The sequence below is a fragment of the Colletotrichum chrysophilum genome (assembly GCF_026319265.1).
Source record: "Colletotrichum chrysophilum strain AFK26 chromosome Unknown scaffold_97, whole genome shotgun sequence".
Taxonomy (NCBI): Eukaryota; Fungi; Ascomycota; class Sordariomycetes; order Glomerellales; family Glomerellaceae; genus Colletotrichum; species Colletotrichum chrysophilum.
In genome coordinates, this window is record NW_026517384.1 from 59,487 (window position 1) to 75,776 (window position 16,290).

The 16,290-nt window shown below is 50.6% G+C and overlaps 5 protein-coding genes across 5 annotated transcripts; 3 read left to right on the forward strand and 2 right to left on the reverse strand.

The window, feature by feature from the left end:
• Window positions 1–3,123: 3,123 nt before the first annotated feature.
• On the forward strand, window positions 3,124–4,345 carry COL26b_009756 (uncharacterized protein; the record flags this gene model as incomplete). Its single annotated transcript, XM_053182473.1, has 5 exons — window positions 3,124–3,174; window positions 3,410–3,514; window positions 3,563–4,105; window positions 4,159–4,287; window positions 4,334–4,345. The coding sequence occupies 5 exons, from the start codon at window positions 3,124–3,126 to the stop codon at window positions 4,343–4,345; spliced, it is 840 nt and encodes a 279-aa protein (XP_053033560.1).
• Window positions 4,346–4,720: 375 nt separating this feature from the next.
• COL26b_009757 (uncharacterized protein) lies at window positions 4,721–6,265 on the reverse strand (the record flags this gene model as incomplete). The annotated part of the gene is made up of 1 exon (XM_053182474.1): window positions 4,721–6,265. The coding sequence occupies one exon, from the start codon at window positions 6,263–6,265 to the stop codon at window positions 4,721–4,723; it is 1,545 nt and encodes a 514-aa protein (XP_053033561.1).
• A 780-nt stretch (window positions 6,266–7,045) lies between these two features.
• Window positions 7,046–9,007, reverse strand: COL26b_009758 (uncharacterized protein; the record flags this gene model as incomplete). Its single annotated transcript, XM_053182475.1, has 2 exons — window positions 7,046–8,955; window positions 8,995–9,007. The coding sequence occupies 2 exons, from the start codon at window positions 9,005–9,007 to the stop codon at window positions 7,046–7,048; spliced, it is 1,923 nt and encodes a 640-aa protein (XP_053033562.1).
• A 1,115-nt stretch (window positions 9,008–10,122) lies between these two features.
• On the forward strand, window positions 10,123–10,650 carry COL26b_009759 (uncharacterized protein; the record flags this gene model as incomplete). Its single annotated transcript, XM_053182476.1, has 2 exons — window positions 10,123–10,292; window positions 10,347–10,650. 2 exons carry the CDS (start codon window positions 10,123–10,125, stop codon window positions 10,648–10,650), a joined length of 474 nt encoding a protein of 157 aa, XP_053033563.1.
• Window positions 10,651–13,859: 3,209 nt separating this feature from the next.
• On the forward strand, window positions 13,860–14,647 carry COL26b_009760 (uncharacterized protein; the record flags this gene model as incomplete). The annotated part of the gene is made up of 2 exons (XM_053182477.1): window positions 13,860–14,019; window positions 14,061–14,647. The coding sequence occupies 2 exons, from the start codon at window positions 13,860–13,862 to the stop codon at window positions 14,645–14,647; spliced, it is 747 nt and encodes a 248-aa protein (XP_053033564.1).
• Between the last annotated feature and the right edge of the window lie 1,643 nt (window positions 14,648–16,290).

Below are 16,290 nucleotides of genomic sequence, written 5' to 3' on the forward strand. Positions count from 1 at the left end.
GGAAAGACTGAAGTTGGAGGGTAGTAACTGATCGGACAGGCAGGGCGATGTTCGCAGCTGGAAAGCCTTGCTGGAGAATACTATCTCTCCATAGCATAAGGGAGCGGAAGCTAAAATTGACGGCAAGGTTTGCGAAACCGAATCCGACAACGTAGCACCAATTCATAGCGGAATATTGCTTTCGTAAGAACGTGCATATTACTATTCAATAAACCAACCGCACCTCTATAAACCGTAGCAAACGTTGGTGTGAAAGGAGGTTGCTCGGGGGAACGCTCATCATCTGATCACGCGGAGCACATGGGAACAAGTAAGAACAGGACCAGCTCTTTGCATGGTTTAGGGGTCAATCGGATGTAATGCAGGATTCGGCTTTGGCCATTACCGCAGGTTGCGATGGTGTGACAGGCAGAGATGACCTGGGATAAGCAAGGCAGTCGTAACGGCAATTTGCTTGCTCGTATTAGGTTTCAAAATCACCGAAAGCCTAGGTGTGGTACATGAGCCAATGACCTAGGCTGCCCGCAACAGCGGCAGTTGAGCCGATTGGATGTTGTCCGCCCCTCTCCCTCTCGTCAGCTCGATTCCCCTAATTCTCGACATCGGTATTGAACACTAAGGCTGACTACCCTATTCGATGATTATGCTGCTGGTTTGAGAGTGCGAATGCGTGCATCAAGACAGGGGAGAATTGAACCAAGTTCGATTCTGCAGAGTCTACCACTTCTACCGTATGATCATCGGAGCCGCTTCCTCCTACTCCCCTTTCTCATCTTTGAAGTGTTGCTGTGAGGAATTCATTGCAATCCAAAATGATAGACGCTACCTCTTTCTTGATTTTCAGCGTTTCGCTGCGCAGGGAAGCATATGCGCTGAGTGGACTAGTCTTGGCGGCTGCTCTGCTAGCAAGCCTTCTGGCTGGTTGGGAAACGAGGCTGAGGGAGAGGCTGTCCTTGCCTGTGGCAGGAAAGAAGACCGACAAAGACTTTAGGGAAGCACTCGCCGAGGGCCGAAATTTGGTAAATCCCCATTTGACGGATACAGATACGGTAAAGAATAAGTATTTACACGTTTCGCAGTACCCTGAGAAGGCGTTCGTGCTCCCATCAGAGCCACCAATTGTTGTACTCCCCCACAAACTCATCAATACGCTTAAGTCAGCCCCAGAATCGCAGCTTTCGGCGGACAAAGAAGTATGTCGTCGTGGTCTTGGGCAATATACCGACTTAGGAACTCCCATGCCGGAAATGTTCCATGCCATCAAAGTCGACCTCACACGTCATGTGCGAGATCTAGTTCCTATTCTTCAAAGAGAAGTCGAGAACGCTTTCGAACAACATCTTGAGCTCCACGAAGATGGGCAGTGGACCGAAGTGACAGCTTTCAGCTTCGTTAAGAGAATTGTGACCATATTGAACGCCGTTGCTTTCGTGGGCTGCGACCTAGCGAGGAACCCGGAGTGGCAAGATATCGCTTTCAACTATTCGGCAGACCTTCGAAAAGCGTTTGATGCTCTCAACAAGTGGCATCCGTGGCTTCGACCTTTCGTCCACCCATTCATCTTCCATCACATTGGATTTTCATCAAGACGAAGTCGGGTCGCTGAGTTGTTGCGAGCTACTATTCACGAGTCTGATACCAAAGGAACCGGGATTTACGCCTTGACAAATTTTATTCGAAAGCGGCTTGACGATAGACGTCGAAATGATACTAAATTGCTCGCCAGGATGCAGCTTCGAGCTGCTTTGGCAGGCGCAGACACTGTCGCACAGGCGCTCACAAATGCGATATTTGACGTTGCATCGGAGCCAAGTTACTCTGAGACTTTGAGAAATGAGGTTTCTTCATTGGTCTCTAACGCGCCTGGAGGTACTTGGGATATGGGAATGCTGAGAAGCATGTCGAAATTGGACAGTCTACTTCGAGAGTCGGCCAGAGTCTATGCCCCATTTCTAGGTGTGTCTTTATTACGCATTTCCACCGCAAAAGCTGACGAACCGATCATCTAGTCGCAATGGGTCGTATCACCACATCGCCGTTGGAGCTAGATGATGGAAGTATGGTTCCAAAAGATACGACCGTTTACTTTGACATGTATCACGCTCATAGATCACGCGATGTCCAAAAAGACGCAGGCATCTCAACCTTTGACGCCTTTAGATTTAGTCAGCGGCGTGAAGAGCAGGGCCTTCCGAACAAATATCTTGCTGCAACTACTGGACCGGACAACCTACCATTTGGCCACGGGGCACACTCATGCCCTGGGCGATTCTTCGCAGTTGCTGAGATGAAAGTCATTCTGGCTCACCTGTTGCTCAATTACGATGTGAGGCTAAGTGGCGAAAAGAGACCAGAGGCTGGTTACTGGGGAATTGCCGTGGTCATGGATAGAAATGCCAAGATCTTGGTACGAAAGAGGCAGGCAGCTTAGGCGAAAGTTTTACGCTGTTTTCGAAAATATCTTCCTACAATTCTTGTGCACTACAGAATCAAGATGATTTCGAATAATATGTCCTCTCCATGTCATGACACTCATGTGCTTGTTGACGGCGTCAGTCAATGTGGCATAATTTGGCCCGAACTCGGTTTAACTGCAGACCTACTTCCAAGTGACTCTTCCAATCTGATGGCATCATTGAGTGCCTCCAAACTTCACGTCTGTTCTTGAGCTGTCGGGGAATCGGGGCATATCCGAACACTGGGTCATGGCAGCTTGGATTCTCCGAGACATCGGACGACACTATGCATGGTTACCCCTCAAAACATAAGTTCCTCATCGGCAAGCACTTGATCCCAAGCCTTCGTCTGATGGAGGTCGGTCTTTTAGTTTAAGGTTCCAAGTATCTGCAGTGATTTTACTGCGTAGATCCTTCGGAACTTTTGTGATTGGATAAGGAAAGATGACGGGAAAGTGAAGCGTAGTCACCGTGTTATCGCGTGAATGCGTTTAACGATGCCTTTCGCTCAAGTACACGGATCTAAAGCCCGACGGTCTTGTTCAAGATTTCAAGTTTCGATTCTCTGTGGCATACTCCTATCAAAAGCAGAAAGAAATCAGAACGAAACCAGACACAAGTCAGAAGCCGCCAGTCTCATCTGCCAACCCTACTAGTCAACCGAAATATGGGTTTCGTCTTAGAACCATTCCGGCATGATGTCCGCAAGAAGACGAAGGTCAGGCTCCGTTGCCAATGCATTTCATTTCACTAACACTAACACTCGGTGACAGTTTGGCGCCAAAGTGACCGGGCTCGACATCAATAACATATCAGGTATGATCCTTCGTGTGACAAAGTCAGGATCGTTTGGTAACATTAACATGACCGCTGCAGATGATGGTCTTCTGGAGCTCAAAAGGGCTGTTCTAGATCACAAATTGATCATAATTAAGGGACAAGAAAATCTCCAGCCAATCAAACAATGGGAACTAGTCACCCGCTTGGACCCTGACGCAGGGCCGCAAAACCCAGAATTATTCATGAAGGACTTTCACCCAGACGGTGGAGGTATTCTGGTAAGTACAGAGCTCGCAATAGAGGAGCACTTATTAATAACCACCCAGAAAGCGAGAGGAGTAACCGGCGTTCCCAGCGCTGAGAACGTCCACGTGATTGGCAAGGGGTTCCTCGGTGAAGACCACTATGGGCTGAAGAACCTCAATATTACCAAGTCCTTCTCATATGAAAATCACCATCCTACTCTCCCAAAGGAAGAGCTTGAGAACGGTCATACAAGGTTTCAAGGATGGCACTTCGATGCACCGCTTTACAGTCGAGATCCGCCGATCTACACAGCCTTTCGTGTGATCAAACTGCCCAAGGGGCCTGATGTTAACATCGCATGGGATAACGGATCAGGCTTGAGCATGAGATCAGCCCCGGGCCTAACGCCATTTTTCTGTTGCTCGCAGTTGTACGAGGAGCTTCTTACCGAAGAAGAGAGGGAAGTTGTCGACAATAGCTGGGTTGAGTACGCGGCGCTGCCCTACGAGTGGAACCGACACTGCAAGATGTTTCCGACCGGACTCGGCATTGTCAGCCAAGGCAAGGAGCTGTCTGACAATGAACTCGATTCCATTGGAGTGGACAATTCCAAAATCAAGAGGGTAAGTAACATGAATATTATCCACTGAACAAACCAACACTCACATTCAGATAGTACCCAATGGTTTGGGTGAACCCTGAGACCGGCCGGAAGTCTTTCCAAGTCCAGGCCAACGCTGCCAAGAAGCTCTACTTACGTCGGAGTGCAGACGAAGAGCCGAAGGTCATTACCGAACTTTCTGAGGTTCGTCGCTTCTTGATTAACATTCAATCACGAATCTTGAAGCCAGAGTATATCCTAGTTCCCCCTGAAGAAGAGGGGGATCTACTCTTATGGGACAATTGGAGCACAATGCACACGCGAGTAGACTACCCAGCAGACTATGGACCAAAGGCATGCCATCAAGCTGGAACAAATGCCAGTGTGAGCCCCAAGGGTCCAACATCAGTCCCCCAGTCCGCCACAAGACAATTCGCAAATGCGACTCGGATCGGTGGTGTGTTGGGAAAGGCTAGCAGTAGTCAACCTGGAGTCCTGGCGGCTGTTCATTAGCACAAGAACTGGATTGAAGTCATGCATTGATGACATCACACGGAATTTGATTTGATAAAGCTCAATATTTATCTTTGTGACATCGCCTGTTCCGTTCCCAGAGGGCTGGCATGAGTAACCACACTCATGACATCGACTTCTGTACAATTTCATGTGTCTCAACTTGCTCAACCATCCCATTGCTCTTTGCCTCTGCATTTTGTAAAATGTAGGAATCCCAAATTCTTACAGGAACCTTCTCCAAGAATAACCGGTCAATGTCTGCATTTGTCCGGCCGGTCGTCTCTCCCACACAGAACCACACGTATGCCAGCGTAAAGAGAGTCGTTCCTGCATACACAAAGCCAAGCATCGGACCCAGATTAGCGGTGTAGTAAAGATATTGACTGACGAAGACCATCAGCCAGACTGTGAAGAAGAATACCCCGATGGCACCTGCGGTGATCTTGTTCCGGTTCCGGCCAACCGCCATCTCAGAGGCGATGGTGTATGACAAGGTTCCAATGGAGAAGTTGAAACAGACAATGTTGATGTATGCAAATACAACAATCGCAGTCCCAACACCCTGGGAGAAAGGGCCGCCGGGATTGGTCGTGCCGAGTCCGCCGACGGCAATCAGAGAGACAAACATGCCTATCGTGCAGACGAGAAGGTTCGTTCGGCGGCGAATTTTGTTGCCCAAGAGCACTGAGGCTCCTACGGCAAAAATTTGGATAACGTTGGTGATGGTGTTGATAGTGAAAGGCTGCGCAACCCCGATCGACTGCACAAAGACCACCCCATATGTGTACCAGAACTGTATACCGTTGATTCGCTGGGCAAACATCGCTCCGCATGAAAATATCAACTTTCTTCGTTCGATCGAATCGCTGAGGAGAGATACCCAAGTAGAGTCTGCTGTCGATTCGAACTCTAGTCGAACTTGTTCGTTGATAAGCTGGAGATCGTAGTTGGCATCGTAGTCGGATACGCCTCGGTTTATTCTGCGAAGGGCTTTCTCTGCCTTGTCGTGGTGGCCCTTGGAACTGTACCAGACCGGTGTCTCGGGGATGAACGGGAGGCAAATTAACATGACCGTCGGGAGGACAACAAGCAAGCCCATGGGTATATTATAGGACGCGGCGTTATCGATGTTTGATGTCCCCTGAGTGATGCATGCCACAGCGAACTGGGCCCACGACTGCATAAACTGGAACATCATGAGAGCCGGGCCGCGTATCTGTGCTGGCGCAACTTCGCTGATGTAGATGAGGCATGTGGCGGTAAACTGGCCGATGCCCAGACCGATCAGAACGCGCCCGAGGCAGAACACGCCGTAGTTGCTGAAAGAACAGACTTGAACGATGGCGCCAGCAACGATACAGACAGATGCTGATGCAAAGACAGCCTTTCGTCCCAATCTGTCGTTGATAGGAGCCGTAATCAAGGCGCCACAGAACTCTCCAACGTAGATTAGAGAGGCCGTGACGGAGAGAAACGTTGTTCCGAGTTCGTAGGTGCCATCAGGCTTTTGGTGTCCGTAGTCTCGGATGAAGGGAGCCATGCCCTGAATGCCTGTATAGTAGATGGTATCATATCCATACGCAAAAGCTCCGATTAGAGAAACGAGACAGTAGAAAAGGGGCCATTTGTGCTGTTTCCAGCTAATATTGATGTTGAGAATCGCCATGAGAGAGTTAGTGCAAGAACGGGATGAAGATTGAAAGGGGGAGAACTGTGCAACCGGACTTTTCGTGATTTGGCAAAATTTGAAGAAGCGTGGGTATTTATATGGCTAAAAAGGGCGAGATAATACATGCTGTCCCCCTGATGCGACTGGTTAACATCGTGACTCCGCCCGGAGGGTCTCGCGGAGACCCCATGGGGAGCGCCAGATACTGACAGAGCGGAGTCAAAGCTTAATTCGAAAAGGAACGTGGTAGCCAATAGAGATTACACCTTTCCATGCTGCTGGGAATTGTGCTGACTGTCGGGTGTCTGGTGTGATAGCGGGCGCCTGGATTTCCTTTTCTGGTAGTCCGCCTCCGACAAGTAGGTCTGAGACCAGAGTCGGAGTTGGGCAGCTATCTCAGGCTGCATCTATTAGAAGCGGCATGTGGGTGCTTTAGACACCATCTTCATTTTGCCTAGTGGGAAAGTGCTTGGGGCAGCCGGTCATGAATATGCAAGGGGTTGGGTCTATCTCCGACAGGCGCCGCCTGGCGGGATCGGAAGCAATCCGCCCAGCAGTTGGTATCATGGTTTCCCTTCGAGATTGGACTAAGGGTGGGCACTGTTTCTCTCCTACAGCTATCTCTGAAATCCCCTTGGTGCTCAAAAGCTTTTGCTCCCCAAAGTCTCCTTTTACCTAGCCTTTTCTTCTTTGATTGAACGCTCAAAGATACGGCACCTCTCCTGAGAAGTCGACTGTATGACTGGAGTATCTCCTAGTTGAACTCGAATGGTCAACCTACGGCATGGGTGCCATATTGCCGAATTCAGGAGGTGCATCGCCTCCCAAGATGGCGTCGATGGCATTGAGGTCGAAGCTAGGATCGAAGTATTCGAAAACGTCGAGGCCAGCAGGGCCTTCGTAGAAAGAGGGGTCAAAAGTCGCTATCAGGTCCCCTTGCTGCTCTGGAAATGTGCTAACCGTGGCGTTGTTTCCAGCTTCGGGCCCTTGTTGATCAGGCGCGCCCTCCTGGCGAGGAGTATTCGCTGCATTCGTTCCATTTGCTCCTTGTTCATCCTGCTTGTTGGCCGCATTCGAGCAGACTTGATCCATCTCCTGGAGTACTTGCTCAGCAAGGTCAACCATTACCAACGCCGATCGAAACATGCCACCAAGATCTCTGAGTATTCGACAAATTGTCTGGAGCTGCCGTCGAGATCTGACGGTCAGCATCGGAACTTTACAGGATCGAAGTTCTCGATAAGCGACTCTCAACGATAATGATATGGCGTATGGCACAAATGTCATGTAAGATAGAGAGGCGCCGAAGTCTTCCACAATGGTTGTCACTTTAATGGCGGACAGGGATTGGCGCGTATATGCTAAGGATGCGTGCTCAGATGGCGAGGGTCCAACCGGTACTCTGCATGAGAGAATGGCGATGGCATGGTACAAAAGTTCAAGGGATCCTGGGATAGTCAGCTGAAAGCGTCCCGTGATCTCGCCATTGATCGACTTACCCAGCAGTCGAGAATCGACGCGAAGCGCATGGGCCCTTTCAACCAGACACTCAAAACTGGGGAGATCTTCCATGACAAGACAACTCGAAGTCTTCTGAGCCGGACGATATAGATCGATGATTCGACCCAACAGTGCCACGATGTCGAGAAACAGGCGGAAGCAGCAATCTTGCTCTCGAATGCACGCCTGTACATCCCTGCCAAGGTCGCGTTCGTGTATCATCACAGGGCGGCCATGAAAGGCAGCGGTGAGTATGTCCGTAGCCCAGACACAGCAGAACAGGCGAGTGAGGTAGGCTGGGTCATCATTCCTTGCCGGTGGGTTTTGAAGATGAAGCCCGACTGTTTGCGCGTTGCTGACAGCCTGCGCGGCCAACTCTGCTGAAAGATGCCGATCCTCGGAGAAATGGGTGTACAGTGAGAGAATGACAAGGATTGCCGTTGTCTGGACTCTGTCTTTTACCAATCCTAGACCGATGGCTTTGCGAATGGCGGAGGATAATCGCTGGGCAAATTCTGGGTAGGTCAGAATGATTGTCGAGTCTTCTCCGAGACTCAGGAATGGCTTGGCGCTGGGACTGGACCCTGCGGCCAGACAGATGGCCTGTTTACAGAGGATTTGCGATGTGGTTGAGACCGGCTTCTTGAGAATGTCTAGGTTGAGGACGGGGAATATCCTGTGGACATCACGGAGGTAGATCTTCTCTAGCTTCTCGTAGTAGGCCCTCCTCGGGAGAACAGCGAGGAATTGGTGCTCGGCGTGATCAGCTGAGACAGCGGATGCCACTTCTGTGCTGATCTCGCTGCCCCTCACATTTCGGCGGGAATACCAGACGCCTACGGAATTTGACTCTGCGTATCCGCGGCTTGTTCCCGGGCTGTCGGCGAGAAAGGCACCTTCAGGGTTCAAGTCACCGACGAACCGGGCATCATCATGCTGGCCGTGGTCGTCATCAACCGTCTGGTGACGCGACGGAGGTTCTTGGGCGTCGACAGATCGACGCGGTCGATCTCGCGGGTCCGTGGTTGTTGGACTGGGCGGCGGCCGGGCCTGAGCCGGCGTTGGCCTCGGGGCGGCTAGAACAGCGGCCGAGATAGCATCCGAGGACCTCCGTGCTGGCCTCGGGCGTGCCGTGCCACGCGCCGACTCCGAATCGGGAGTCTTGGGCGGAGAAGCGACGGCGTTATCTAGATGCTCACATCGTTTCTAACCCTCAGTCAGCTTACTCTTTCTGAACATCCCGACGGCGGTCATCAGAGAAAGATGCGCTCCGATTGGCCGATTGACATCGGGTCCAGCAAGAGGGCCATCCCGTGATGTTTGCGGCGCGAGCATTAGCGAGGGCCATTGAGTGGGCCTCGTCGGACTGACCTTTCGCTTCCGACACGTCTCGCACGCATGCTGCGCTTGTTTGCGCTTCTGCGGACGGCCATCCGTCGTGTTGATGAACTTGAACATGGCAGTTTGTGGACACTGGATGAGGTCCTCCCAACATTGACTTCGTGTTTACGGACATGGATTCGGATGATGTTTGTGGGGTTGCGGGGTTCTGCAGGTCGGCGGAGACACATGTCCTCAGTGCGGCTCGCGACGCATTTCGGAGAAGCCGAAATAGGTAATGCCGATATCCCATTGCGGATCTCCGACGAGAAAAGACATGCGGAAGCCAGCGCGATAATAACAACAACCCCTTGCCTTTCCATAGTATGACGGATGAGATTTGATGACATTTGAGCACGATCCCCTGTTTAAACAAGAAGATCTGGACTAGAAACTTCCACTAGTTGAAACATATTGAGCTCCAAGCCTCGGAACTGCGGTGCTGACTATGAAGTTGGTTTTTTTCATTCAAAGTAACGCCCAGGTACCCTTGCGACGAGTTCATGTAACTACTCAAGCTATGTAAACGACGTATCAAACAACTTATTCGGCAAACTAGCTATTTATCGCATGTTTCATGACTGGATATCTATCTATTTAGTGGGTTTAGAGGTCGAAATGTCTGGTCCTCACAGTTGCGCTTGCATTTTTGATGGTTTCGCTTGGGCAGTTCACGCACTATGAACCTCAACCATCAATGCTTTGGCGAGGCGGTTGCCCTTATGCAAAGACATAATGCACTCGATTGAAATGTGGTGTGAAATCAGACTTGGCTAGTCAAACAGCGATTTACCGCCATCCTCTACATCACGATGTTCCGCGCCGATTCACTAGATCGTGACTTCGATGTCCCGAAAGTATAAAACCCTCTTGACACGAGTTCTTGCCCTCAAATTCGAAATCAAATACACTGCGAAATCAAGTTTCAGTCTCTCTCCAGATAAAGTTGATAAATCAGCTTTTTCACCAGCAACATGGACACGTTACCACTGGAGATCATCGCCACAATCTCCGAGCACCTCGAGCCCTCCGACTTCACGGTTTTCGCGAGCGTGAACAGGGCTTTGCGCCACTCAACGGAGCAGATTCTAGCCGACGCCACTGTTTATACTGATGAAGATGGATACAAGTCGCTCGACGCTCGGTACGACCGCTCGCGCCGTCATGCCTGCTTGGAATTTTTGATTGTCTACATCAGACTCCCGAATGTTCTGAATGATCACGATAATGAGACTGAATTCGAGTATAAGGCGTCCAAAAACAACGAAGCCTTCACCGATAAGATGTTATCTCTCATGAGACTTTTGCATTCATGGGAACACGAGCTTGAAAGCAGCATACATTTAGTCGTCCACGTCACGGCACCGGGTATCCCCGCTGATTTTGATGGGAGGGCATGGGATTGTAATGGAGTTCCCAACTGGATGCGCGACCCGAGAGAGGTCAAGTCTTTTCCCAAACGCGGTCAATCTCTCAAGTTCTCCGGGGCGACCAACCAATAGATTCCATCACTAGGATGCATCAAAAGTTTCAGCTACCAAGGGTATCTTCTCGATCCCGAAACGCTTAGATCGCTGCTCCGCTCAATGCGAGGGTTTTCGAAGTTGAGACTTTGTATGGATTCTCGTGCTGAGCAAACGGAAGATTCCCCAATGAAGTATAGAGATGCGTTGGCGAGGGCCTTGAACGCAACCCCGTTCTCGTCAGTCGATCAATTCGCCCTATTCTGCCACCTTAGAAAGTCTTCCACTACGGTGATTGAGAAAGACTGCATGGCGTCCCCAAGAAATGCCGATCCTCTTTGTCTTGCCCTTCGTCGAATCTCTCAACTACCTTCAATGGAACTTTTCAACTTAAGTCTGGGAGATCAAGCCCTAGGTATCGAATTCTTCTCTGCCGAGCGGGTCATGGGCACGGAAACAGAGATTTGGCCACGTCTAAAGTGGTGTACGATCAGATTTGGAAGCATGACTATTGACAGACAGCCTTACTATAACGATATGCCATGCCCGCATGAAGGATTTATGGACGGTATGTACTGCCCACAGTTGAGCCTTTCAACCCTGTTGACTAACAGAACAGAAAACCCGACCGGGCCCCTTTGTCTTCTCTCCACTAATTCTCATCTTCTGACGCCGCTACTCACTTCCATCTTTCTCGCAATGCGTTCCATGCCGGCTCTCGAGTCTTTCGACCTGAACATAGGGACACGAATCGATGTCCAATTCAGAGGCATGATCTGCTGGTCCCATGACGTACCGATGTTTGGAGGGAATCTCAAAGGGGAGCGATGATTCTTCTTGACTCCAGAATGTTTTCAGGGTTTGAACCCTCCAACAAACCCTAATCTTAGAAACCACGCTATATCCGTTGAACCAGCAGTCATAGATGCCATGACTGAAGGTCTTCGCGCAATCTGATATGAGGATCCATAAGACGGCGAATGGTCCCAATCGATGTTGACGACGTCGTCAGCTGTGACGTGGAGGATTGCCCATGAATTTTGTAAATAGAGCCAGAAGTAAACATAGTCATCAGTGCAAATTCCTCGGCCCCTACTACCGTTGCGATGTGCTACCGACTCTCTCTTGCCTCCTGCTCCGTTCACAAACACTGCCGGAAGATAGATGCCGTGAAGATAAAGATGTTGCCAACCCGCCCATCGCTACCGGGGCTTCCTAGTGCCTCAATAATGAGCACCGCCTCCAGTCACGGTCCCTCGACGAATTTTCCCGGAAGCTCACCCGTGCAGAACCCAAGGGCTTTGGGGAAAGATTGTCGGCCAAGCTGTCGAAGATGTCTCAGAGGGACAACTAGTCTCAGCTAGCGGCTCGGGCTTTCCAGCTGAATGGGTGCGATCATGTTGGCGAGAACGCGAACAGCCCAATTCCGGAAAAGTCCAGACCGCGCCACGCGACAGCTTGGTGTAGCTAGCTCTTCCTAACGTAGAGCTCCGGGTCTAGACAGGCCCGCGGACACCTTGCCACCCAATCTGAGCGAGTTCCGCCCCATGATCTTGGGAATGGCTGCTGTTGGAGTAGCTCCGTGATGCGATTGATAAATCGAGGCCAGCCCCGGGCTGAGGACCCAGAAATTTCGTGATGGTTGCAGTACACATCGTCGTTGGCACTCTCCATTCTCTTGCCTAGAGACTTGTGAGTTTGTCACTCCCTCGGACTATCCAGAGACCCGGCCTGTGATTTGACAGGAGGTACCTGCCTAACACTGTTGGTTCTGCCCGCTGCCACGAAATATGGATCTACAAGGCTAACAGCGAACTAGCTACGCAAGACCGATAGAGCCATGCGCACCTTTGATCTCACGGCAGCCATCCTTCTGGCATTGCCTGTTGCCCAAGCACAGGTCCCAGATATCGCAGGCTTTTCAAAGACTTGGTTTGATGATTTCACCGGATCTCGCGGTGCACTTCCTAGTAGTGGAAACTGGATCATTGATGTCGGCACCAGGTGAGATGCCATTGAACCCTTCAAAATGCCATAAACATGTTATCTAACAATGATCTTAGCTACCCTGGAGGCCCAGCAAACTGGGGAACAGGAGAGGTCCAAACCTACACCAATAGTCCCAGTAATGTCGCCACCAACGGCCAGGGAAACCTGGTGATTACCGCGATCAAAGATGCAAAAGGCGCATGGACTTCCGCCCGAATTGAAACCAAGCAGACCTTCATGGCTCCAGCAGGCAAGAAAATGCGTGTGCAAGCCAGTCTGAAGCTTCCCAATCTAGGTGGCGGAGGAATCGGTTACTGGCCAGCTTTCTGGACTTTGGGCGCCGCGTACCGTGGCAACTACTGGTGAGTTTTAGTCATTTGCAGCTCATGACCTGAAAACTCACAATGTGTCCAGGAATTGGCCATCAGTCGGGGAGATTGATATCATGGAGAACGTCAACAACGTCAATCGAGTCTGGGCTGTCCTGCACTGCGGCACCAACCCAGGTGGACCATGCAATGAGCCTAGCGGACTCGGCAACAACAAGAACTGTCCTACAAACTCCCCCTGTTCTGGAGTATTTCGCACGTACACCGTTGAGGTCGACAGAACCAAGTCTCCAGAGGCTATCCGGTGGTATGTGAACGACCAATTGCTTCATAGTGTCACCCAGACACAACTTCCAGCGGCTGTCTGGGCAAACACCACCCAAAAGGCTCACTTTGTCTTGCTTAATATGGCAATGGGTGGGAGTTTCCCAGATGCGATTTACGGATCAAAGACACCAATTGCTAGCACGGTTTCGGGAGGGACGTTAGAGGCACAATATGTGGCGGTATACTACTCAAAATAATTTTCTAATATTTATCCCTAAGATACCATGTATTATTTAATAAGCAAAAAAATGAAATCATCGATGGCCGAGAAAGCGCGCTGGCTAAATATCACTTGAGAGGCAGGCTGCGCATCTACTTACAGGGTGGCAATCATGAAGCTATTCGCAAATGTGAGACACAGTCCCCGTCCATGACTAAGCCAGCATTGGTGGCTAGGCAATCAGCTCTTTCAATTACATTGGGCATGAAATGTGAATAGAGATGTTCCGATCCGTTTGCGATACTACCTCATCACCTCAAGCCTCAACCCCCAGCGCCGCAACTAAGTTCGCCGATAAGGTACCTTAGTAAACAGCACACCACCCACCTCGCTCAAAACCGACCCTTGGATCTCGTTATAAACACCTACATCGTCAATCCACCATGGCACAAGCTTGTCAGAAGTGCAAGAAGGATATCACGGACGAAGCAGCAGAGTGCTACCGCTGCGACGTCAAGTATTGCTCCAAGAGCTGCCAGAATCTTCACTGGAAGAAAAGTCATGCGCTCGGACTCGCACCGCCAATCCCTCTGAGCCACCTAAGTACACTACCTACGGTCGGGCGCCACCCTCGTCATCAACAGCTTGGAACCCATCGAGGCCGACCCCAAGCCGCGGTCTGGAGGCGCCTATCATGAATGCTTTCACGAATCTGGAGAAGCGCACCTTCCTGCACAACCGCCCCGAGAAGGACGTCTACAAGATCCTCATCGACTGCTATCGCCTTCGCATGGAAGATGACGCCAAGATCGTCGGTATCATGGAGCCAGACTCCATCTACGCATCTCGGTCCAGCGACGGGAAAGCCGGATTTCGACGCTTCTTGGAAACGGCAAGGAGATCGGTCAACGGAAAGCTCTTGCCGCCTTGGTGGAATGATGAGAAGCAACAAGAGTGCGAGGTCATGGCTGCTGATGTGAGTGGGTGGTCGAGCCTGAAGACCAAGCTTAGCAAGGCAGACGTCATCCAGCACTATGGCGACGACCACTTCCCGATGCAGCTGCGCATGCTTGGGGAGTTCGTTTGGGGATCGGCGCCTGGCGGACAGGATGGTACTCAGATGAGACGCATGTTGGCATCGCGGGAGACAAGTACTGCCGGTCCAGGTTTCGTGGATGTATCGCACATTGACAGCACTACTGGAACCGGGTATAGCTCGGCCTTCAATTGATATGAGAGTTGATTAGGCAAGACTGCTAAAGCGAGAAAGCAAAGCATGCGTGGCCGTCTTTACATGTAGGAGGGGGTTCTGGCCCCCAAATTTAAACATTGCACGCGGAGTTCATTAAATTTCTCCTTCACCTTGACCTGCAGCTTTTCTGTGAATCAAATACCTAGTAGACGTACTTTGAGGCACCAGCATACCCGATGAGTACCCGCCCAACAGGGATGAAGGGCAACGAAGACGCCGACACTGCCGCCAAACAAGCCGCCGGACGGCGAAGGGACGGCCAAACGGACACCAGATCGGACATATCAAACGCTATACTCACTCCTAGACGTAGATGTAAAGAAATACAAACAAGGCATGGCAGGTCGAGTGGGCAAGAGAGATGCGAGGCAGAACCAACATTTGCCACACACCAACACCAACTAAGAAGGTGCTGTACCTCATGAGCGGCTGGGCAAACGACAGAGCTCGGTTCTTATGCATATTTGAACAAAAACCATTCGACTCAAGGACGTTTACCGAAGAGTGTCAGACGTTAACTGCTTAAGCCGAGAGAGGCACGAAAGCCGTCGGATTCATGGAACAGGCCGAGATCCTTGGGCAGGGCACTTCAGAATCGCGCCGCAACCTAGACAAAGCTGACCATTAGTGGGAGAATGTGGGTACACAGAACCACGATATGCTGCACCAGGTCTCGACAGAACCTATTACAGGACTTACATCAGAAGAGAACCAACCAAATGTAGAAAGAGGTTAAGATGCAAAACGGGGAATTGGGTGCAGCTGGTCGATGGTTTGGATTGGCGAAGTGGGGCGGGCCGGACCGAGCGGGATAATAGAATCAATCAATCAATCAGCTCAATCAATTCTAACTGCCAAGTATCTTTGTGGGGCGTTCTCTGTTCCATTGCTTATGCTTACAGTATGGGTTGCAACAAACCGTCCGTTGAATAGACTAAAACATCCTGCATAGTAAGCTGCTTTAAGTCCCATTGGCTGAGGCGTTTGACTTATTGTCTGCTTACTCCTCGGACTGTAACAACTCGAACAGGTTAAACTGAACTACACAGTAAGCTGAATGAAGGTGGAACTTTTGATTTGCTGTCTTCTGAAAGGTCCCAGGACCGGAAACTGCGGGGTTTCATTTTAGGCTGACAATCCATCGTCTGCGATGTCACACCGTATACGTCTGGGCAGACAGCTGGTTTATGTCAAGAAGAAGATGCAACGAAAATTCTCTCGGCGTAAGCGCTATGGGCGCCCAAAGCAGTAATTATTGTCAACTTGCAGACCAATATTTCAAGAACGACTACCAAGAAGCCGACAGATGAGAAGCATGTCTTGGAGAAAAGAATCTCGCGAAGTCCGGCGCTTGCCAGACTGCACCCACAAACTAATAGTAGTTGAGATCGACGGTTGTGAATTTAGCATGATTATGTTCAAGAACTTGTATTATAGGATGAGAATAGCTCAGCAAAAAGAACTTCATGATCTGCAGAGTCCAGTCTATGCCTTAGAAGAGCTCTATGGGCTGCGAGTGGGCTGCGAAGAAACTTTGGCGCGGGCAGTGGCGATGCCCTCACTTGTCGTCGATAGATGCGTGTGGTACCTCAAGCGATGGTCAGCCGGCTGACGCCCCATCT